Source organism: Saccoglossus kowalevskii, chromosome 14, assembly GCF_978046115.1.
Source record: "Saccoglossus kowalevskii chromosome 14, keSacKowa6.1, whole genome shotgun sequence".
Classification (NCBI taxonomy): Eukaryota; Metazoa; Hemichordata; class Enteropneusta; family Harrimaniidae; genus Saccoglossus; species Saccoglossus kowalevskii.
This window is the reverse complement of record NC_140654.1, coordinates 469,347-497,059: the sequence shown is the minus strand read 5'-3', so window position 1 is coordinate 497,059 and position 27,713 is coordinate 469,347. Positions and strand designations below refer to the sequence as shown.

General features: G+C 32.7%; 1 protein-coding gene across 1 annotated transcript; it reads right to left on the bottom strand.

Annotated features, from left to right (window-relative positions):
* Positions 1-2,768: 2,768 nt before the first annotated feature.
* LOC102808702 (hydroxymethylglutaryl-CoA lyase, mitochondrial-like) lies at positions 2,769-27,355 on the bottom strand. The gene is made up of 5 exons (XM_085508208.1): positions 27,333-27,355; positions 27,150-27,213; positions 26,720-26,908; positions 5,431-5,556; positions 2,769-3,672 (listed from the first exon to the last, which is right to left on the bottom strand). The coding sequence occupies exons 1-5, from the start codon at positions 27,353-27,355 to the stop codon at positions 3,556-3,558; spliced, it is 519 nt and encodes a 172-aa protein (XP_085364334.1). The 3' UTR covers positions 2,769-3,555.
* Between the last annotated feature and the right edge of the window lie 358 nt (positions 27,356-27,713).

Here is a 27,713-nt window from a genome sequence, read left to right as displayed (position 1 = left end):
AGTATTACACATGCCTGGACTGTCAGCAGCAGAGGACAAGATAATACACAACTGGTTTATTAGTACTAGAGGACAGTGTTACACATGTCTGGACTGTCAGCAGCAGAGGACAAGATAATACACAACTGGTGTATTAGTACTAGAGGACAGTATTACACATGTCTGGACTGTCAGCAGCAGAGGACAAGATAATACACAAATGGTTTATTAGTACTAGAGGACAGTATTACACATGTCTCGACTGTCAGCAGCAGAGGGCAAGATAATACACAACTGGTATATTAGTACTAGAGGGCAGTATTACACACTGCTGAAATTCATTATTTATCTGTCTTTTCACACTGAAAGTTGGTACAAAATTGTTAGCTTGTAGCTTGATCACATTGATATTACTAATTACATTCTCAAAATTGTTGTGGTTAAGGCATCTTGACATTTTTTCCATTTTTGTTTTGTGATAGGATTATCTTCTAATTTTCAATTAAGGAATTGTTAGCCTAGTATAAATAACATTGTGATCACTGCCAATATCAAAAAAATCTGTTACTATGTAATTGAAATTGTCATTAGTTAGACCATGTCCACTTATCTATACTCACTGTTAATAAGCATTGACAGATAATAATAATGAGATTAACTTTTTTCCGTTATTATTAACCTTATTACCCTCTGATTTCTCATGATTTCGACCATTGAACTCACCTAATAATATAAACTGTTCATTTGATTCTTGACCCAGTGTGACATTTGATTGAAATCAACTAAATAGATAGGCTTTTAAAAATACAATTCTTTTCATCAGACGTCACACTTACATAAAGTTTATCCATCATGTCAAAAAATCAAATCTGATTTAAAATTAACAACACAAAAGTCGGTATTCACATACTTTTGATTAAATCCACAACAGTCAGTACTTCGTTGATTTGTACATATAGTCTAATTAAAGGGCGGTAGTCGTCGCGCTGTGCATGTGCGACATTTGTGTTGATAAACATTGATTTTTCCACAATCCAATGCACTCTTCGAATTAAATCACAAGTATGAGGTTTGACCTGGGTGCTACTTGTACTAATTACCGCTGGTGACTCCTTCCAATCACCTGTCAATACCAAACTAAAGCTTTGTAATAAGTTTGTACTCGTTGATCTGTGCAAATCAAAGTCGCCATCTTTGTTTACCGATATATGAAACCCCTATATCTCACACATGGTGCGGCTGTTTAGTGGTCAGTCAAGTCTAGTTAACAGTTTAGTGGTCACTCAAGTCTAGTTAACAGTTTAGTGGTCACTCAAGTCTAGTTAACAGTTTAGTGGACAGTCAAGTATAGTTAACAGTTTAGTGGGCCAGTCAAGTCTAGTTAACAGTTTAGTGAACAGTTTAGTGGTCAGTCAAGTCTAGTTAACAGTTTAGTGGTCAGTCAAGTCTAGTTAACAGTTTAGTGGTCAGTCAGGTCTAGTTAACAGTTTAGCGGCCAGTCAAGTCTAGTTAACAGTTTAGTGGACAGTCAAGTCTAGTTAACAGTTCAGTGGACAGTTTAGTGGTCAGTCAAGTCTAGTTAACAGTTTAGTGGTCAGTCAAGTCTAGTTAACAGTTTAGTGAACAGTTTAGTGGTCAGTCAAGTCTAGTTAACAGTTTAGTGGTCAGTCAAGTCTAGTAAACAGTTTAGTGGACAGTCAAGTCTAGTTAACAGTTTAGTGGTCAGTCATTCTAGTTAACAGTTCAGTGGTCAGTCAAGTCTAGTTAACAGTTAAGTGAACAGTTTAGTGGTCAGTCAAGTCTAGTTAACAGTTTAGTGGTCAGTCAAGTCTAGTAAACAGTCTAGTTAACAGTTTAGTGAACAGTTTAGTGGTCAGTCAAGTCGAGTTAACAGTTCAGTGGTCAGTCAAGTCTAGTTAACAGTCTAGTTAACAGTTTAGTGGTCAGTAAAGTCTAGTTAACAGTTTAGTGGACAGACAAGTCTAGTTAACAGTTTAGTGGTCAGTCATTCTAGTTAACAGTTCAGTGGTCAGTCAAGTCTAGTTAACAGTTTAGTGGTCAGTCATTCAAGTTAACAGTTCAGTGGTCAGTCAAGTCTAGTTAACAGTCTAGTTAACAGTTTAGTGGTCAGTTCAGAGGGTAATTATTCAGTTAGTAACATATTTTAATTCAACAAAGAAATTTGGTGAAATATACAGACAAATATACATATGGTTTAAACTACATAATAAAATAATGGATTACTGCAATAATCAAATGGTTAGATCACAAAAATCTGGTTCCCGTAATTATTAGCAAAATGTCTTCATTTTCTACACTTATTTCGATGTTTAATAAATGGTTTAGTTTAATCAAATTTTAACCCATATCATGAAAATGATACATGCTAGTCACACACAAATTGAACTTAAGATGAACAGATAAAAATTACTTGAGTTAAAGTAACCACAGGAGGACAATTTTAGGTTAACCAGAATGTTAAAAAATATACATGTGACAAATCAACACTGTAACATGTCATTCTGGAGAATTTTTTGAACTTTCTGGTGAATCTGACGACTGGATGGGTGTAATGAATTTGGCATGTGTCTGAATCTGCCAATGTGTGACACATGCAAAAACATGGTCAAGATCCTGAACTGGTATCAAGGCAATTCGGGTGGCAGTTTTTGAAAAGATGAAAATAGCTTTTTTTACTAAAAATGACAACAAATATTTGCTATAACAAGAAATTTGAAGATATGGTGATGAAATATAACCAAAAAATAAGTTTAAACCAAAAGCAATGATGACAACAAGGACATATATTTTCACTTTATTTCTTTTTTCTGTGATGATATGAACATAGTAAAATTGACATTTAATTTAGTACATTTCAAGTTTGATAATATTTTTCTATTATTGTTGTATTGTATGTGTAGTTTAATTATAGTTTATTCTAAAAATACCAAAACTGAAATGTCAGATGCCACTAAGGATGTCATAAAGCATTATTCTATTCTATTCTATTCTATTCTATTCTATTCTATTCTATTCTATTCTATTCTATTCTATTCTATTCTATACAATCAGGAGTCTCTCATAATACATTGCAAATTTGTACAGCAACATGTTCAATAGAAGATAATTTGCCACAAACTGATCATACCATGTGACTAAGAACTGAGAACAATAACATGGCCTCCATTTGATGGTATCAGGTGATTAAACCATGTGACCAAGACCTGACACCAATCACGTGACCTCTATTTTATGGCATCAGGTGATTATACCATGTGACCAAGACCTGAGATCAATTACGTGGCCTCCATTTGAAGACATCAGGTGATTGTACCATGTGATTACCATAAAAGATCAATCTTGTATCCTCCATTTATTGCAATTAAATGATCATAATATATATGTACCATGACCGGATGTCAATGACCTGTGTTTCTTTTGTATCTTAAGCAGTCACAGCTAGAATAAGTCATAGGTGTCTCATTACCAATGCACTCCACTGATATCCTCAAGTCATGATCAGATTCAGCATTGTCATAGAGTAATTTCACTGCCAAGCTAGCATCATGATAAACATCAAAGTTTACTCTGTGTCTTCTTCATTAGTGCCAATGACACTTTTGATGATGGCTCTTTACCAAGGTATTTCGATATAAAATGTCCAGCTGCAATTAATTTTTCCAAGTTCACACCCTGCAACATAGCAATGAGGTTATTATAACTTGATACACACCTTTACAACACAGCAACAAGGTTATTATAACTTGTTATACACCTTTACAACACAGCAACGAGGGTATTATAATTTGATATACACCCTTACAATACAGCAACGAGGGTATTATAACTTGATATACACCCTTACAACACAGCAACAAGGTTATTATAACTTGATATACACCCTTACAACACAACAACGAGGTTACTATAACTTGATATACACCTTTACAACACAGCAACAAGATTATTATAACTTGATATACACCCTTTAACACAGCAACAAGGTTATTATAACTTGATATACACCCTTACAACACAGCAACGAGGGTATTATGACTTGATATACACCCTTACAACACAGCAATGAGGTTATTATAACTTGATATACACCCTTACAACACAGCAACGAGGTTATTATAACTTGATATACACCCTTACAACACAGCAATGAGGTTATTATAACTTGATATACACCCTTACAACACAGCAACGAGGTTATCATAACTTGATCTACACCCTTACAACACAGCAACGAGGTTATTATAACTTGATATACACCCTTACAACATAGCAACGAGGTTATTATAATTTGATATGCACCCTTACAACACAGCAACAAGGTTATTATAACTTGATATACACCCTTACAACACAACAATGAGGTTACTATAACTTGATATACACCAACACAGCAACAAGGTTATTATAACTTGATATACACCCTTACAACACAGCAACGAGGGTATTATAACTTGATATACACTCTTACAACACAGCAATGGGGTTACTATAACTTGATATACACCCTTACAACACAGCAACGAGGGTATTATAAATTGATATACACACCCTTACAACACAGCAACAAGGGTATTATAACTTGATATACACCCTTACAACACAGCAACAAGGTTATTATAACTTGATATATACCCTTACAACACAGCAACGAGGTTATTATAACTTGATATACACCCTTACAACACAGCAATGAGGTTATTATAACTTGATATACACCCTTACAACACAGCAACGAGGCTATTATAAATTGATATACACACTTACAACACAGCAACAAGGGTATTATAACTTGATATGCACCCTTACAACACAGCAACAAGGTTATTATAACTTGATATACACCCTTACAACACAGCAACAAGGTTATTATAACTTGATATACACCCTTACAACACAGCAACAAGGTTATTATAACTTAATATACACCCTTACAACATAGCTATGAGGCTATCATGATACACTCAGGAATGTACCGTTTCTCATTTTGGAAAGTTTGTGAACTCTACAGGATTAGATTTAGTTTAAATAGCTAGGTTTCTAGTTTAGCCAAGATTATGTTTATAATTAAGTTGTACTCACTGTCTGCACTCATAGGTCAAAGGTTACACTTACAGTATGTTCATAGGTTAAAAGTTATACTCCCTGTCCATAGGTCAATGTTATACTTACTGTCTGTTCATAGGTCAAAGGTGATACTCCCTGTCCATAGGTCAGTGTTATACTTAGTCTGTTCATAGGTCAAAAGTTATACTCCCTGTCCATAGGTCAATGTTATACTTAGTCTGTTCATAGGTCAAAGGTTATACTCACTGTCTGTCTATGGGTCAAAGGTTATAGTAACTGTATGTTCATAGGTCAAAGGTTACTCTCACTGTCTGTCCATAGGTCAAAGGTTATAATGTTTGTTTATGGGTCAAAGGTTATACTCACTGTCTGTATTCCTATACCATGCAACATATAGACAACATCTTCTGTAGCAACGTTCCCTGTAGCACCTCTAGCATACGGGCACCCACCCAGTCCTGCCACAGATGAATCAACAATCCTCACACCCATCTGAAACAATTAAGTTATTATGTTTTAAATAATATTCATTCAAGAAAAATTAAAATATATGATGAAACAAATAGGGAAAAAAGATGCCAAGCAAATCCCACTAAAATTAACCTAGGCATGTCTTTGTGATAACATGTTGTGTTCTTGTGTAGTCAGTCAAAGTCTCAACCAATTTGAATCACAAAACAAAATAGGCAAAAATTAACCTACCATAAATCACATCATATTCATTAACTGAAATCACCCGAGGTATGCCATATTCATATCATGTTTGAATAACTGAAATCACCCTAGGTATGTCATATTCATATCACGTTTGATTAACTGAAATCACCCTGGGTATGTCATATTCATATCACGTTTGATTAACTGAAATCACCCTAGGTATGTCATATTCATATCATGTTTGATTAACTGAAATCACCCTGGGTATGTCATATTCATATCATGTTTGATTAACTGAAATCACCCTAGGTTTGGCATATTGATACCATGTTTGATTAACTGAAATCACCCTAGGTGTGTCATATTCATATCATGTTTGATTAACTGAAATCACCCTAGGTATGCCATATTCATATCATGTTCATTAACTGAAATCACCCTAGGTATGTCATATTCATATCATGTTTGATTAACTGAAATCACCCTAGGTATGTCATATTCATATCATGTTTGATTAACTGAAATCACCCTAGGTTTGGCATATTCATATCATGTTCATTAACTGAAATCACCCTAGGTATGCCATATTCATATCATGTTCATTAACTGAAATCACCCTAGGTATGTCATACTCACATCATATTTGATTAACTGAAATCATCCTAGGTATGTCATATTCATATCATGTTTGATTAACTGAAATCACCCTAGGTATGTCATATTCATATCATGTTTGATTAACTGAAATCATCCAAGGTATGCCATATTCATATCATGTTCATTAACTGAAATCACCCTAGGTATGTCATATTTATATCATGTTTGATTAACTGAAATTACCCTAGGTATGCCATATTCATATCATGTTCATTAACTGAAATCACCCTAGGTTTGGCATATTGATACCATGTTTGATTAACTGAAATCACCCTAGGTGTGGCATATTCAAATCATGTTTGATTATCTGAAATCATCCTAGGTATGTCATATTCATATCATGTTCATTAACTGAAATCACCCTAGGTATGTCATATTTATATCATGTTTGATTAACTGAAATCACCCTAGGTATGCCATATTCATATCATGTTCATTAACTGAAATCACCCTAGGTTTGGCATATTGATACCATGTTTGATTAACTGAAATCACCCTAGGTGTGGCATATTCAAATCATGTTTGATTAACTGAAATCACCCTAGGTATGTCATATTTATATCATGTTTGATTAACTGAAATCACCCTGGGTATGTCATATTCATATCATGTTCATTAACTGAAATCACCCTAGGTATGTCATATTTATATCATGTTCATTAACTGAAATCACCCTAGGTATGTCATATTTATATCATGTTTGATTAACTGAAATCACCCTAGGTATGTCATATTCATATCATGTTTGATTAACTGAAATCACCCTAGGTATGTCATATTCATATCATGTTTGATTAACTGAAATCATCCTAGGTATATCATATTCACTTCATATTTGATTAACTGAAATCACCCTAGGTATGTCATATTCATATCATGTTCATTAACTGAAATCACCCTAGGTATGTCATATTCATATCATGTTTGATTAACTGAAATCACCCTAGGTATGTCATATTTAGATCATGTTTGATTAACTGAAATCACCCTAGGTATGCTATATTCATATCATGTTCATTAACTGAAATCACCCTAGGTATGTCATATTTATATCATGTTTGATTAACTGAAATCACCCTAGGTATGCCATATTCACATCATATTTGATTAACTGAAATCACCCTAGGTATGTCATATTTATATCATGTTTGATTAACTGAAATCACCCTAGGTATGCCATATTCATATCATGTTCATTAACTGAAATCACCCTAGGTATGTCATATTTATATCATGTTCATTAACTGAAATCACCCTAGGTATGTCATATTTATATCATGTTTGATTAACTGAAATAACCCTAGGTATGGCATACTCACATCATATTTGATTAACTGAAATCACCCTAGCTATGTCATATTTATATCATGTTTGATTAACTGAAATCACCCTAGGTATGCCATATTCATATCATGTTCATTAACTGAAATCACCCTAGGTATGCCATATTCATATCATGTTCATTAACTGAAATCACCCTAGGTATGTCATATTTATATCATGTTCATTAACTGAAATCACCCTAGGTATGTCATATTTATATCATGTTTGATTAACTGAAATCACCCTAGGTATGCCATATTCATATCATGTTCATTAACTGAAATCACCCTAGGTTTGGCATATTGATACCATGTTTGATTAACTGAAATCACCCTAGGTGTGGCATATTCAAATCATGTTTGATTAACTGAAATCACCCTAGGTATGTCATATTTATATCATGTTTGATTAACTGAAATCACCCTGGGTATGTCATATTCATATCATGTTCATTAACTGAAATCACCCTAGGTATGTCATATTTATATCATGCTCATTAACTGAAATCACCCTAGGTATGTCATATTTATATCATGTTTGATTAACTGAAATCACCCTAGGTATGTCATATTCATATCATGTTTGATTAACTGAAATCACCCTAGGTATGTCATATTCATATCATGTTTGATTAACTGAAATCATCCTAGGTATATCATATTCACTTCATATTTGATTAACTGAAATCACCCTAGGTATGTCATATTCATATCATGTTCATTAACTGAAATCACCCTAGGTATGTCATATTCATATCATGTTTGATTAACTGAAATCACCCTAGGTATGTCATATTTAGATCATGTTTGATTAACTGAAATCACCCTAGGTATGCTATATTCATATCATGTTCATTAACTGAAATCACCCTAGGTATGTCATATTTATATCATGTTTGATTAACTGAAATCACCCTAGGTATGCCATATTCACATCATATTTGATTAACTGAAATCACCCTAGGTATGTCATATTTATATCATGTTTGATTAACTGAAATCACCCTAGGTATGCCATATTCATATCATGTTCATTAACTGAAATCACCCTAGGTATGTCATATTTATATCATGTTCATTAACTGAAATCACCCTAGGTATGTCATATTTATATCATGTTTGATTAACTGAAATAACCCTAGGTATGGCATACTCACATCATATTTGATTAACTGAAATCACCCTAGCTATGTCATATTTATATCATGTTTGATTAACTGAAATCACCCTAGGTATGCCATATTCATATCATGTTCATTAACTGAAATCACCCTAGGTATGCCATATTCATATCATGTTCATTAACTGAAATCACCCTAGGTATGTCATATTTATATCATGTTCATTAACTGAAATCACCCTAGGTATGTCATATTTATATCATGTTTGATTAACTGAAATCACCCTAGGTGTGGCATATTCAAATCATGTTTGATTAACTGAAATCACCCTAGGTATGTCATATTTATATCATGTTTGATTAACTGAAATCACCCTGGGTATGTCATATTCATATCATGTTCATTAACTGAAATCACCCTAGGTATGCCATATTTATATCATGTTCATTAACTGAAATCACCCTAGGTATGTCATATTTATATCATGTTTGATTAACTGAAATCACCCTAGGTATGTCATATTCATATCATGTTTGATTAACTGAAACCACCCTAGGTATGTCATATTCATATCATGTTTGATTAACTGAAATCATCCTAGGTATATCATATTCACTTCATATTTGATTAACTGAAATCACCCTAGGTTTGGCATATTGATACCATGTTTGATTAACTGAAATCACCCTAGGTATGTCATATTTATAACATGTTTGATTAACTGAAATCACCCTAGGTATGCTATATTCATATCATGTTCATTAACTGAAATCACCCTAGGTATGTCATATTTATATCATGTTTGATTAACTGAAATCACCCTAGGTATGCCATATTCACATCATATTTGATTAACTGAAATCACCCTAGGTATGTCATATTTATATCATGTTTGATTAACTGAAATCACCCTAGGTATGCCATACTCATATCATGTTCATTAACTGAAATCACCCTATGTATGTCATATTTATATCATGTTCATTAACTGAAATCACCCTAGGTATGTCATATTTATATCATGTTTGATTAACTGAAATCACCCTAGGTATGGCATACTCACATCATATTTGATTAACTGAAATCACCCTAGGTATGTCATATTTATATCATGTTTGATTAACTGAAATCACCCTAGGTATGCCATATTCATATCATGTTCATTAACTGAAATCACCCTAGGTATGCCATATTCATATCATGTTCATTAACTGAAATCACCCTAGGTATGTCATATTTATATCATGTTCATTAACTGAAATCACCCTAGGTATGTCATATTTATATCATGTTTGATTAACTGAAATCACCCTAGGTATGTCATATTCATATCATGTTCATTAACTGAAATCACCCTAGGTATGTCATATTTATATCATGTTTGATTAACTGAAATCACCCTAGGTATGCCATATTCATATCATGTTCATTAAATGAAATCACCCTAGGTTTGGCATATTGATACCATGTTTGATTAACTGACATCACCCTAGGTGTGGCATATTCAAATCATGTTTGATTGACTGAAATCACCCTAGGTATGCCATATTCATATCATGTTCATTAACTGAAATCACCCTAGGTATGTCATATTTATATCATGTTTGATTAACTGAAATCACCCTACGTGTGGCATATTCAAATCATGTTTGATTAACTGAAATCATCCTAGGTATGTCATATTCATATCATGTTCATTAACTGAAATCACCCTAGGTATGTCATATTTATAACATGTTTGATTAACTGAAATCACCCTAGGTATGCCATATTCATATCATGTTCATTAACTGAAATCACCCTAGGTTTGGCATATTGATACCATGTTTGATTAACTGAAATCACCCTAGGTGTGGCATATTCAAATCATGTTTGATTAACTGAAATCACCCTAGGTATGTCATATTTATATCATGTTTGATTAACTGAAATCACCCTGGGTATGTCATATTCATATCATGTTCATTAACTGAAATCACCCTAGGTATGTCATATTTATATCATGTTCATTAACTGAAATCACCCTAGGTATGTCATATTTATATCATGTTTGATTAACTGAAATCACCCTAGGTATGTCATATTCATATCATGTTTGATTAACTGAAATCACCCTAGGTATGTCATATTCATATCATGTTTGATTAACTGAAATCATCCTAGGTATATCATATTCACTTCATATTTGATTAACTGAAATCACCCTAGGTATGTCATATTCATATCATGTTCATTAACTGAAATCACCCTAGGTATGTCATATTCATATCATGTTTGATTAACTGAAATCACCCTAGGTATGTCATATTTATATCATGTTTGATTAACTGAAATCACCCTAGGTATGCCATATTCATATCATGTTCATTAACTGAAATCACCCTAGGTATGTCATATTTATATCATGTTTGATTAACTGAAATCACCCTAGGTATGCCATATTCACATCATATTTGATTAACTGAAATCACCCTAGGTATGTCATATTTACATCATGTTTGATTAACTGAAATCACCCTAGGTATGCCATATTCATATCATGTTCATTAACTGAAATCACCCTAGGTATGTCATATTTATATCATGTTCATTAACTGAAATCACCCTAGGTATGTCATATTTATATCATGTTTGATTAACTGAAATCACCCTAGGTATGGCATACTCACATCATATTTGATTAACTGAAATCACCCTAGGTATGTCATATTTATATCATGTTTGATTAACTGAAATCACCCTAGGTATGCCATATTCATATCATGTTCATTAACTGAAATCACCCTAGGTATGCCATATTCATATCATGTTCATTAACTGAAATCACCCTAGGTATGTCATATTTATATCATGTTCATTAACTGAAATCACCCTAGGTTTGGCATATTGATACCATGTTTGATTAACTGAAATCACCCTAGGTATGTCATATTTATATCATGTTTGATTAACTGAAATCACCCTAGGTATGCCATATTCATATCATGTTCATTAACTGAAATCACCCTAGGTTTGGCATATTGATACCATGTTTGATTAACTGAAATCACCCTAGGTGTGGCATATTCACATCATGTTTGATTAACTGAAATCACCCTAGGTATGTCATATTTATATCATGTTTGATTAACTGAAATCACCCTGGGTATGTCATATTCATATCATGTTCATTAACTGAAATCACCCTAGGTATGTCATATTTATATCATGTTCATTAACTGAAATCACCCTAGGTATGTCATATTTATATCATGTTTGATTAACTGAAATCACCCTAGGTATGCCATATTCATATCATGTTCATTAACTGAAATCACCCTAGGTTTGGCATATTGATACCATGTTTGATTAACTGAAATCACCCTAGGTGTGGCATATTCAAATCATGTTTGATTAACTGAAATCATCCTAGGTATGTCATATTCATATCATGTTCATTAACTGAAATCACCCTAGGTATGTCATATTTATATCATGTTTGATTAACTGAAATCACCCTAGGTATGCCATATTCATATCATGTTCATTAACTGAAATCACCCTAGGTTTGGCATATTGATACCATGTTTGATTAACTGAAATCACCCTAGGTGTGGCATATTCAAATCATGTTTGATTAACTGAAATCACCCTAGGTATGTCATATTTATATCATGTTTGATTAACTGAAATCACCCAGGGTATGTCATATTCATATCATGTTCATTAACTGAAATCACCCTAGGTATGTCATATTTATATCATGTTCATTAACTGAAATCACCCTAGGTATGTCATATTTATATCATGTTTGATTAACTGAAATCACCCTAGGTATGCCATATTCATATCATGTTTGATTAACTGAAATCACCCTAGGTATGTCATATTCATATCATGTTTGATTAACTGAAATCATCCTAGGTATATCATATTCACTTCATATTTGATTAACTGAAATCACCCTAGGTATGTCATATTCATACCATGTTCATTAACTGAAATCACCCTAGGTATGTCATATTCATATCATGTTTGATTAACTGAAATCACCCTAGGTATGTCATATTTATATCATGTTTGATTAACTGAAATCACCCTAGGTATGCCATATTCATATCATGTTCATTAACTGAAATCACCCTAGGTATGTCATATTTATATCATGTTTGATTAACTGAAATCACCCTAGGTATGCCATATTCACATATTTGATTAACTGAAATCACCCTAGGTATGTCATATTTATATCATGTTTGATTAACTGAAATCACCCTAGGTATGTCATATTTATATCATGTTTGATTAACTGAAATCACCCTAGGTATGCCATATTCATATCATGTTCATTAACTGAAATCACCCTAGGTTTGGCATATTGATACCATGTTTGATTAACTGAAATCACCCTAGGTGTGGCATATTTATATCATGTTTGATTAACTGAAATCACCCTAGGTATGCCATATTCATATCATGTTCATTAACTGAAATCACCCTAGGTTTGGCATATTGATACCATGTTTGATTAACTGAAATCACCCTAGGTGTGGCATATTCAAATCATGTTTGATTAACTGAAATCATCCTAGGTATGTCATATTCATATCATGTTCATTAACTGAAATCACCCTAGGTATGTCATATTTATATCATGTTTGATTAACTGAAATCACCCTAGGTATGCCATATTCATATCATGTTCATTAACTGAAATCACCCTAGGTATGCCATATTCATATCATGTTCATTAACTGAAATCACCCTAGGTATGTCATATTTATATCATGTTCATTAACTGAAATCACCCTAGGTATGTCATATTTATATCATGTTTGATTAACTGAAATCACCCTAGGTATGTCATATTCATATCATGTTCATTAACTGAAATCACCCTAGGTATGTCATATTTATATCATGTTTGATTAACTGAAATCACCCTAGGTATGCCATATTCATATCATGTTCATTAACTGAAATCACCCTAGGTTTGGCATATTGATACCATGTTTGATTAACTGAAATCACCCTAGGTGTGGCATATTCAAATCATGTTGATTAACTGAAATCACCCTAGGTATGTCATATTTATATCATGTTTGATTAACTGAAATCACCCTGGGTATGTCATATTTATATCATGTTCATTAACTGAAATCACCCTAGGTATGTCATATTTATATCATGTTTGATTAACTGAAATCACCCTAGGTATGCCATATTCATATCATGTTCATTAACTGAAATCACCCTAGGTTTGGCATATTGATACCATGTTTGATTAACTGAAATCACCCTAGGTGTGGCATATTCAAATCATGTTTGATTAACTGAAATCATCCTAGGTATGTCATATTCATATCATGTTCATTAACTGAAATCACCCTAGGTATGTCATATTTATATCATGTTTGATTAACTGAAATCACCCTAGGTATGCCATATTCATATCATGTTCATTAACTGAAATCACCCTAGGTTTGGCATATTGATACCATGTTTGATTAACTGAAATCACCCTAGGTGTGGCATATTCAAATCATGTTTGATTAACTGAAATCACCCTAGGTATGTCATATTTATATCATGTTTGATTAACTGAAATCACCCTGGGTATGTCATATTCATATCATGTTCATTAACTGAAATCACCCTAGGTATGTCATATTTATATCATGTTCATTAACTGAAATCACCCTAGGTATGTCATATTTATATCATGTTTGATTAACTGAAATCACCCTAGGTATGTCATATTCATATCATGTTTGATTAACTGAAATCACCCTAGGTATGTCATATTCATATCATGTTTGATTAACTGAAATCATCCTAGGTATATCATATTCACTTCATATTTGATTAACTGAAATCACCCTAGGTATGTCATATTCATACCATGTTCATTAACTGAAATCACCCTAGGTATGTCATATTCATATCATGTTTGATTAACTGAAATCACCCTAGGTATGTCATATTTATATCATGTTTGATTAACTGAAATCACCCTAGGTATGCCATATTCATATCATGTTCATTAACTGAAATCACCCTAGGTATGTCATATTTATATCATGTTTGATTAACTGAAATCACCCTAGGTATGCCATATTCACATATTTGATTAACTGAAATCACCCTAGGTATGTCATATTTATATCATGTTTGATTAACTGAAATCACCCTAGGTATGTCATATTTATATCATGTTTGATTAACTGAAATCACCCTAGGTTTGGCATATTGATACCATGTTTGATTAACTGAAATCACCCTAGGTGTGGCATATTTATATCATGTTTGATTAACTGAAATCACCCTAGGTATGCCATATTCATATCATGTTCATTAACTGAAATCACCCTAGGTATGTCATATTTATATCATGTTTATTAACTGAAATCACCCTAGGTATGTCATATTTATATCATGTTTGATTAACTGAAATCACCCTAGGTATGCCATATTCATATCATGTTCATTAACTGAAATCACCCTAGGTTTGGCATATTGATACCATGTTTGATTAACTGAAATCACCCTAGGTGTGGCATATTCAAATCATGTTGATTAACTGAAATCACCCTAGGTGTGGCATATTCAAATCATGTTTGATTAACTGAAATCATCCTAGGTATGTCATATTCATATCATGTTCATTAACTGAAATCACCCTAGGTATGTCATATTTATATCATGTTTGATTAACTGAAATCACCCTAGGTATGCCATATTCATATCATGTTCATTAACTGAAATCACCCTAGGTATGCCATATTCATATCATGTTCATTAACTGAAATCACCCTAGGTATGTCATATTTATATCATGTTCATTAACTGAAATCACCCTAGGTATGTCATATTTATATCATGTTTGATTAACTGAAATCACCCTAGGTATGTCGTATTCATATCATGTTCATTAACTGAAATCACCCTAGGTATGTCATATTTATATCATGTTTGATTAACTGAAATCACCCTAGGTATGCCATATTCATATCATGTTCATTAACTGAAATCACCCTAGGTTTGGCATATTGATACCATGTTTGATTAACTGAAATCACCCTAGGTGTGGCATATTCAAATCATGTTGATTAACTGAAATCACCCTAGGTATGTCATATTTATATCATGTTTGATTAACTGAAATGACCCTGGGTATGTCATATTCATATCATGTTCATTAACTGAAATCACCATAGGTATGTCATATTTATATCATGTTTGATTAACTGAAATCACCCTAGGTATGCCATATTCATATCATGTTCATTAACTGAAATCACCCTAGGTTTGGCATATTGATACCATGTTTGATTAACTGAAATCACCCTAGGTGTGGCATATTCAAATCATGTTTGATTAACTGAAATCATCCTAGGTATGTCATATTCATATCATGTTCATTAACTGAAATCACCCTAGGTATGTCATATTTATATCATGTTTGATTAACTGAAATCACCCTAGGTATGCCATATTCATATCATGTTCATTAACTGAAATCACCCTAGGTTTGGCATATTGATACCATGTTTGATTAACTGAAATCACCCTAGGTATGTCATATTTATATCATGTTTGATTAACTGAAATCACCCTGGGTATGTCATATTCATATCATGTTCATTAACTGAAATCACCCTAGGTATGTCATATTTATATCATGTTCATTAACTGAAATCACCCTAGGTATGTCATATTTATATCATGTTTGATTAACTGAAATCACCCTAGGTATGTCATATTTATATCATGTTTGATTAACTGAAATCACCCTGGGTATGTCATATTCATATCATGTTCATTAACTGAAATCACCCTAGGTATGTCATATTTATATCATGTTCATTAACTGAAATCACCCTAGGTATGTCATATTTATATCATGTTTGATTAACTGAAATCACCCTAGGTATGCCATATTCATATCATGTTCATTAACTGAAATCACCCTACGTTTGGCATATTGATACCATGTTTGATTAACTGAAATCACCCTAGGTGTGGCATATTCAAATCATGTTCATTAACTGAAATCACCCTAGGTTTGGCATATTGATACCATGTTTGATTAACTGAAATCACCCTAGGTATGTCATATTTATATCATGTTTGATTAACTGAAATCACCCTAGGTATGTCATATTCATATCATGTTCATTAACTGAAATCACCCTAGGTATGCCATATTCATATCATGTTCATTAACTGAAATCACCCTAGGTATGTCATATTCATATCATGTTTGATTAACTGAAATCATCCTAGGTATGCCATATTCATATCATGTTCATTAACTGAAATCACCCTAGGTATGTCATATTTATATCATGTTTGATTAACTGAAATCACCCTAGGTATGCCATATTCATATCATGTTCATTAACTGAAATCACTAGAGGTTTGGCATATTGATACCATGTTTGATTAACTGAAATCACCCTAGGTGTGGCATATTCAAATCATGTTTGATTAACTGAAATCATCCTAGGTATGTCATATTCATATCATGTTCATTAACTGAAATCACCCTAGGTATGTCATATTTATAACATGTTTGATTAACTGAAATCACCCTAGGTATGCCATATTCATATCATGTTCATTAACTGAAATCACCCTAGGTTTGGCATATTGATACCATGTTTGATTAACTGAAATCACCCTGGGTATGTCATATTCATATCATGTTCATTAACTGAAAACACCCTAGGTATGTCATATTTATATCATGTTCATTAACTGAAATCACCCTAGGTATGTCATATTTATATCATGTTTGATTAACTGAAATCACCCTAGGTATGTCATATTCATATCATGTTTGATTAACTGAAATCACCCTAGGTATGTCATATTCATATCATGTTTGATTAACTGAAATCATCCTAGGTATATCATATTCACTTCATATTTGATTAACTGAAATCACCCTAGGTATGTCATATTCATATCATGTTCATTAACTGAAATCACCCTAGGTATGTCATATTCATATCATGTTTGATTAACTGAAATCACCCTAGGTATGTCATATTTATATCATGTTTGATTAACTGAAATCACCCTAGGTATGCCATATTCATATCATGTTCATTAACTGAAATCACCCTAGGTATGTCATATTTATATCATGTTTGATTAACTGAAATCACCCTAGGTATGCCATATTCACATCATATTTGATTAACTGAAATCACCCTAGGTATGTCATATTTACATCATGTTTGATTAACTGAAATCACCCTAGGTATGCCATATTCATATCATGTTCATTAACTGAAATCACCCTAGGTATGTCATATTTATATCATGTTCATTAACTGAAATCACCCTAGGTATGTCATATTTATATCATGTTTGATTAACTGAAATCATCCTAGGTATGGCATACTCACATCATATTTGATTAACTGAAATCACCCTAGGTATGTCATATTTATATCATGTTTGATTAACTAAAATCACCCTAGGTATGCCATATTCATATCATGTTCATTAACTGAAATCACCCTAGGTATGCCATATTCATATCATGTTCATTAACTGAAATCACCCTAGGTATGTCATATTTATATCATGTTCATTAACTGAAATCACCCTAGGTATGTCATATTTATATCATGTTTGATTAACTGAAATCACCCTAGGTATGTCATATTCATATCATGTTCATTAACTGAAATCACCCTAGGTATGTCATATTTATATCATGTTTGATTAACTGAAATCACCCTAGGTATGCCATATTCATATCATGTTCATTAACTGAAATCACCCTAGGTTTGGCATATTGATACCATGTTCATTAACTGAAATCACCCAAGGTATGTCATATTTATATCATGTTCATTAACTGAAATCACCCTAGGTATGTCATATTTATATCATGTTTGATTAACTGAAATCACCCTAGGTATGGCATACTCACATCATATTTGATTAACTGAAATCACCCTAGGTATGTCATATTTATATCATGTTTGATTAACTGAAATCACCCTAGGTATGCCATATTTATATCATGTTTGATTAACTGAAATCACCCTAGGTATGCCATATTCATATCATGTTCATTAACTGAAATCACCCTAGGTATGCCATATTCATATCATGTTCATTAACTGAAATCACCCTAGGTATGTCATATTTATATCATGTTCATTAACTGAAATCACCCTAGGTATGTCATATTTATATCATGTTTGATTAACTGAAATCACCCTAGGTATGTCATATTCATATCATGTTCATTAACTGAAATCACCCTAGGTATGTCATATTTATATCATGTTTGATTAACTGAAATCACCCTAAGTATGCCATATTCATATCATGTTCATTAACTGAAATCACCCTAGGTTTGGCATATTGATACCATGTTTGATTAACTGAAATCACCCTAGGTGTGGCATATTCAAATCATGTTTGATTAACTGAAATCACCCTAGGTATGTCATATTTATATCATGTTTGATTAACTGAAATCACCCTGGGTATGTCATATTCATATCATGTTCATTAACTGAAATCACCCTAGGTATGTCATATTTATATCATGTTCATTAACTGAAATCACCCTAGGTATGTCATATTTATATCATGTTTGATTAACTGAAATCACCCTAGGTATGTCATATTCATATCATGTTTGATTAACTGAAATCATCCTAGGTATATCATATTCACTTCATATTTGATTAACTGAAATCACCCTAGATATGTCATATTCATATCATGTTCATTAACTGAAATCACCCTGGGTATGTCATATTCATATCATGTTTGATTAACTGAAATCACCCTAGGTATGTCATATTTATATCATGTTTGATTAACTGAAATCACCCTAGGTATGGCATACTCACATCATATTTGATTAACTGAAATCACCCTAGGTATGTCATATTTATATCATGTTTGATTAACTGAAATCACCCTAGGTATGCCATATTCATATCATGTTCATTAACTGAAATCACCCTAGGTATGCCATATTCATATCATGTTCATTAACTGAAATCACCCTAGGTATGTCATATTTATATCATGTTCATTAACTGAAATCACCCTAGGTATGTCATATTTATATCATGTTTGATTAACTGAAATCACCCTAGGTATGTCATATTCATATCATGTTCATTAACTGAAATCACCCTAGGTTTGGCATATTGATATCACGTTTGATTAACTGAAATCACCCTAGGTATGTCATATTCATATCATGTTTGACTAACTGAAATCACCCTAGGTATGTCATATTCATATCACGTTTGATTAACTGAAATCACCCTAGGTATGGCATATTCATATCATGTTCATTAACTGAAATCACCCTGGGTATGTCATATTCATATCATGTTCATTAACTGAAATCACCCTAGGTATGTCATATTTATATCATGTTTGATTAACTGAAATCACCCTAGGTATGCCATATTCACATATTTGATTAACTGAAATCACCCTAGGTATGTCATATTTATATCATGTTTGATTAACTAAAATCACCCTAGGTATGCCATATTCATATCATGTTCATTAACTGAAATCACCCTAGGTATGCCATATTCATATCATGTTCATTAACTGAAATCACCCTAGGTATGTCATATTTATATCATGTTCATTAACTGAAATCACCCTAGGTATGTCATATTTATATCACGTTTGATTAACTGAAATCACCCTAGGTATGTCATATTCATATCATGTTCATTAACTGAAATCACCCTAGGTATGTCATATTTATATCATGTTTGATTAACTGAAATCACCCTAGGTATGCCATATTCATATCATGTTCATTAACTGAAATCACCCTAGGTTTGGCATATTGATACCATGTTCATTAACTGAAATCACCCAAGGTATGTCATATTTATATCATGTTCATTAACTGAAATCACCCTAGGTATGTCATATTTATATCATGTTTGATTAACTGAAATCACCCTAGGTATGGCATACTCACATCATATTTGATTAACTGAAATCACCCTAGGTATGTCATATTTATATCATGTTTGATTAACTGAAATCACCCTAGGTATGCCATATTCATATCATGTTCATTAACTGAAATCACCCTAGGTATGCCATATTCATATCATGTTCATTAACTGAAATCACCCTAGGTATGTCATATTTATATCATGTTCATTAACTGAAATCACCCTAGGTATGTCATATTTATATCATGTTTGATTAACTGAAATCACCCTAGGTATGTCGTATTCATATCATGTTCATTAACTGAAATCACCCTAGGTATGTCATATTTATATCATGTTTGATTAACTGAAATCACCCTAGGTATGCCATATTCATATCATGTTCATTAACTGAAATCACCCTAGGTTTGGCATATTGATACCATGTTTGATTAACTGAAATCACCCTAGGTGTGGCATATTCAAATCATGTTGATTAACTGAAATCACCCTAGGTATGTCATATTTATATCATGTTTGATTAACTGAAATGACCCTGGGTATGTCATATTCATATCATGTTCATTAACTGAAATCACCATAGGTATGTCATATTTATATCATGTTTGATTAACTGAAATCACCCTAGGTATGCCATATTCATATCATGTTCATTAACTGAAATCACCCTAGGTTTGGCATATTGATACCATGTTTGATTAACTGAAATCACCCTAGGTGTGGCATATTCAAATCATGTTTGATTAACTGAAATCATCCTAGGTATGTCATATTCATATCATGTTCATTAACTGAAATCACCCTAGGTATGTCATATTTATATCATGTTTGATTAACTGAAATCACCCTAGGTATGCCATATTCATATCATGTTCATTAACTGAAATCACCCTAGGTTTGGCATATTGATACCATGTTTGATTAACTGAAATCACCCTAGGTGTGGCATATTCACATCATGTTTGATTAACTGAAATCACCCTAGGTATGTCATATTTATATCATGTTTGATTAACTGAAATCACCCTGGGTATGTCATATTCATATCATGTTCATTAACTGAAATCACCCTAGGTATGTCATATTTATATCATGTTCATTAACTGAAATCACCCTAGGTATGTCATATTTATATCATGTTTGATTAACTGAAATCACCCTAGGTATGCCATATTCATATCATGTTCATTAACTGAAATCACCCTACGTTTGGCATATTGATACCATGTTTGATTAACTGAAATCACCCTAGGTGTGGCATATTCAAATCATGTTCATTAACTGAAATCACCCTAGGTTTGGCATATTGATACCATGTTTGATTAACTGAAATCACCCTAGGTATGTCATATTTATATCATGTTTGATTAACTGAAATCACCCTAGGTATGTCATATTCATATCATGTTCATTAACTGAAATCACCCTAGGTATGCCATATTCATATCATGTTCATTAACTGAAATCACCCTAGGTATGTCATATTCATATCATGTTTGATTAACTGAAATCATCCTAGGTATGCCATATTCATATCATGTTCATTAACTGAAATCACCCTAGGTATGTCATATTTATATCATGTTTGATTAACTGAAATCACCCTAGGTATGCCATATTCATATCATGTTCATTAACTGAAATCACTAGAGGTTTGGCATATTGATACCATGTTTGATTAACTGAAATCACCCTAGGTGTGGCATATTCAAATCATGTTTGATTAACTGAAATCATCCTAGGTATGTCATATTCATATCATGTTCATTAACTGAAATCACCCTAGGTATGTCATATTTATAACATGTTTGATTAACTGAAATCACCCTAGGTATGCCATATTCATATCATGTTCATTAACTGAAATCACCCTAGGTTTGGCATATTGATACCATGTTTGATTAACTGAAATCACCCTAGGTGTGGCATATTCAAATCATGTTTGATTAACTGAAATCACCCTAGGTATGTCATATTTATATCATGTTTGATTAACTGAAATCACCCTGGGTATGTCATATTCATATCATGTTCATTAACTGAAAACACCCTAGGTATGTCATATTTATATCATGTTCATTAACTGAAATCACCCTAGGTATGTCATATTTATATCATGTTTGATTAACTGAAATCACCCTAGGTATGTCATATTCATATCATGTTTGATTAACTGAAATCACCCTAGGTATGTCATATTCATATCATGTTTGATTAACTGAAATCATCCTAGGTATATCATATTCACTTCATATTTGATTAACTGAAATCACCCTAGGTATGTCATATTCATATCATGTTCATTAACTGAAATCACCCTAGGTATGTCATATTCATATCATGTTTGATTAACTGAAATCACCCTAGGTATGTCATATTTATATCATGTTTGATTAACTGAAATCACCCTAGGTATGCCATATTCATATCATGTTCATTAACTGAAATCACCCTAGGTATGTCATATTTATATCATGTTTGATTAACTGAAATCACCCTAGGTATGCCATATTCACATCATATTTGATTAACTGAAATCACCCTAGGTATGTCATATTTACATCATGTTTGATTAACTGAAATCACCCTAGGTATGCCATATTCATATCATGTTCATTAACTGAAATCACCCTAGGTATGTCATATTTATATCATGTTCATTAACTGAAATCACCCTAGGTATGTCATATTTATATCATGTTTGATTAACTGAAATCATCCTAGGTATGGCATACTCACATCATATTTGATTAACTGAAATCACCCTAGGTATGTCATATTTATATCATGTTTGATTAACTAAAATCACCCTAGGTATGCCATATTCATATCATGTTCATTAACTGAAATCACCCTAGGTATGCCATATTCATATCATGTTCATTAACTGAAATCACCCTAGGTATGTCATATTTATATCATGTTCATTAACTGAAATCACCCTAGGTATGTCATATTTATATCATGTTTGATTAACTGAAATCACCCTAGGTATGTCATATTCATATCATGTTCATTAACTGAAATCACCCTAGGTATGTCATATTTATATCATGTTTGATTAACTGAAATCACCCTAGGTATGCCATATTCATATCCTGTTCATTAACTGAAATCACCCTAGGTTTGGCATATTGATACCATGTTCATTAACTGAAATCACCCAAGGTATGTCATATTTATATCATGTTCATTAACTGAAATCACCCTAGGTATGTCATATTTATATCATGTTTGATTAACTGAAATCACCCTAGGTATGGCATACTCACATCATATTTGATTAACTGAAATCACCCTAGGTATGTCATATTTATATCATGTTTGATTAACTGAAATCACCCTAGGTATGCCATATTTATATCATGTTTGATTAACTGAAATCACCCTAGGTATGCCATATTCATATCATGTTCATTAACTGAAATCACCCTAGGTATGCCATATTCATATCATGTTCATTAACTGAAATCACCCTAGGTATGTCATATTTATATCATGTTCATTAACTGAAATCACCCTAGGTATGTCATATTTATATCATGTTTGATTAACTGAAATCACCCTAGGTATGTCATATTCATATCATGTTCATTAACTGAAATCACCCTAGGTATGTCATATTTATATCATGTTTGATTAACTGAAATCACCCTAGGTATGCCATATTCATATCATGTTCATTAACTGAAATCACCCTAGGTTTGGCATATTGATACCATGTTTGATTAACTGAAATCACCCTAGGTGTGGCATATTCAAATCATGTTTGATTAACTGAAATCACCCTAGGTATGTCATATTTATATCATGTTTGATTAACTGAAATCACCCTGGGTATGTCATATTCATATCATGTTCATTAACTGAAATCACCCTAGGTATGTCATATTTATATCATGTTCATTAACTGAAATCACCCTAGGTATGTCATATTTATATCATGTTTGATTAACTGAAATCACCCTAGGTATGTCATATTCATATCATGTTTGATTAACTGAAATCATCCTAGGTATATCATATTCACTTCATATTTGATTAACTGAAATCACCCTAGATATGTCATATTCATATCATGTTCATTAACTGAAATCACCCTGGGTATGTCATATTCATATCATGTTTGATTAACTGAAATCACCCTAGGTATGTCATATTTATATCATGTTTGATTAACTGAAATCACCCTAGGTATGGCATACTCACATCATATTTGATTAACTGAAATCACCCTAGGTATGTCATATTTATATCATGTTTGATTAACTGAAATCACCCTAGGTATGCCATATTCATATCATGTTCATTAACTGAAATCACCCTAGGTATGCCATATTCATATCATGTTCATTAACTGAAATCACCCTAGGTATGTCATATTTATATCATGTTCATTAACTGAAATCACCCTAGGTATGTCATATTTATATCATGTTTGATTAACTGAAATCACCCTAGGTATGTCATATTCATATCATGTTCATTAACTGAAATCACCCTAGGTTTGGCATATTGATATCACGTTTGATTAACTGAAATCACCCTAGGTATGTCATATTCATATCATGTTTGACTAACTGAAATCACCCTAGGTATGTCATATTCATATCACGTTTGATTAACTGAAATCACCCTAGGTATGGCATATTCATATCATGTTCATTAACTGAAATCACCCTGGGTATGTCATATTCATATCATGTTCATTAACTGAAATCACCCTAGGTATGTCATATTTATATCATGTTCATTAACTGAAATCACCCTAGGTATGCCATATTCATATCATGTTCATTAACTGAAATCACCCTAGGTATGTCATATTTATATCATGTTCATTAACTGAAATCACCCTAGGTATGTCATATTTATATCATGTTTGATTAACTGAAATCACCCTAGGTATGTCATATTCATATCATGTTCATTAACTGAAATCACCCTAGGTTTGGCATATTGATATCACGTTTGATTAACTGAAATCACCCTAGGTATGTCATATTCATATCATGTTTGACTAACTGAAATCACCCTAGGTATGTCATATTCATATCACGTTTGATTAACTGAAATCACCCTAGGTATGGCATATTCATATCATGTTTGACTAACTGAAATCACCCTAGGTATGTCATATTCATATCACGTTTGATTAACTGAAATCACCCTGGTATGCCATATTCATATCATGTTCATTAACTGAAATCACCCTAGGTATGCCATATTCATATCATGGTCATTAACTGAAATCACCCGAGGTATGTCATATTCATATCATGTTTAATTAAGTGAAATTTCCCATCAATCATCACATCCAAGCCATTTTATAACCTATGTACAATGTCTCAAATTTGTTCGAAACCTACTAGTTGATGTTATACTAGTGATAATGTCTTGAAACATATCTCTTGAAAGAAATAAACATAGGAAAATTATTGCTTACAACTCTTGCAAGGGGGATTCAAATTAAAACATGATACTTCATCCAAATAGGGAATAGCCAAAGCACCGTTATGAGGAAAATGTGAAAACTCAATTGATTATTTATGTTATTACATGTAATATTAAATTTTGTAGGCTACTAAAGTACAGTAAAGTACAGTAAATGAGTCAAAAAGCATGTATTAAAGACAAACCTATGTAAACTTGGCGACTTTACTGACATTGGCTATTAATTCTATTAATTTAGCACTTGAGGTAACATTAGCTAACTAATATCAGATGTACAAAACATGCACAGAATGGTCAAATGCACAGGTTTCATACTGATTAAAAAAAAAGAGTTGTAATCAGAAATTTTCATGTACCTAATATTTTCTTGATCTTGGTATGTGTGTCGTGTAACTTCTCTTGACTTATTCTTGCATATCAAATGTTAAAAATCAAATAGCAATAAATGTTACATCAAACAAATTTCTGTGTGTCTTTTTTTTAGACCTACCTGTACAGCTGTGAGTATGTTTGCCAATGCTTGTCCATATGTGTCATGACAATGTACTGCTATTTTTTCAACTGGGATTTCTTTCATGACAGCCTCCAGCATAGCCTTGATTGAACCAGGTGTTCCAACTCCTATCGTGTCTCCAAGTGAGATCTCATAACATCCCATTGTATACATCTTCTTTGCCACCTAATAAGGTTAATCAATTCCCAAATATTGAAATGTAGTATAATCACATGATATCAGCTGATCAATTTTGATTAACTAATTCCCAAATATGGCATTGTAGTATAATCACATGATATCAGCTGACCAATTATGATTAACTAATTTCCAAATATGGGAATCTAGTAGTGTGTCATGATATCAGCTGACCAATTGTGATTAACCAATTACCAAATATATTACACATAATTTGTTGACAAATTACCTGAGCCACAGCTTTGGGTTCTATTTTTCCTTGATATGGACAACCAACAACACATGATATATATCTGTAATTTTAAAATAAAAAAGACATCATTTATCTTGACTGGTTACAATCAAAAGAGACTGGTAACAGTCAGAATGGACTGGTAATAACCAGAAGAGCCTTGTAACAACCAGAAGAGACTTAACTCTGCAAATGGTCAACATAACTCTGCTGATGACCGGCTGAGCTCTGCAGATGGCCAACCTAGCTTTGCTGATGGCCAACATAACTCTGCTGATGGCCAACATAGCTCTGCTGATGGCCAACATAGCTCTGCTGACGGCAAACATAGCTCTGCTGATGGCAAACATAGCTCTGCTGATGGCAAACATAATTCTGCTGATGGCAAACATAGCTCTGCTGATGGCAAACATAACTCTGCTGATGGCAAACATAACTCTGCTGATGGCCAACATAACTCTGCTGATGGCAACCATAGCTCTGCTGATGGCCAACATAACTCTGCTGATGGCCAACATAACTCTGCAGATGGTCAACATAGCTCTGCTGATGGCAAACACA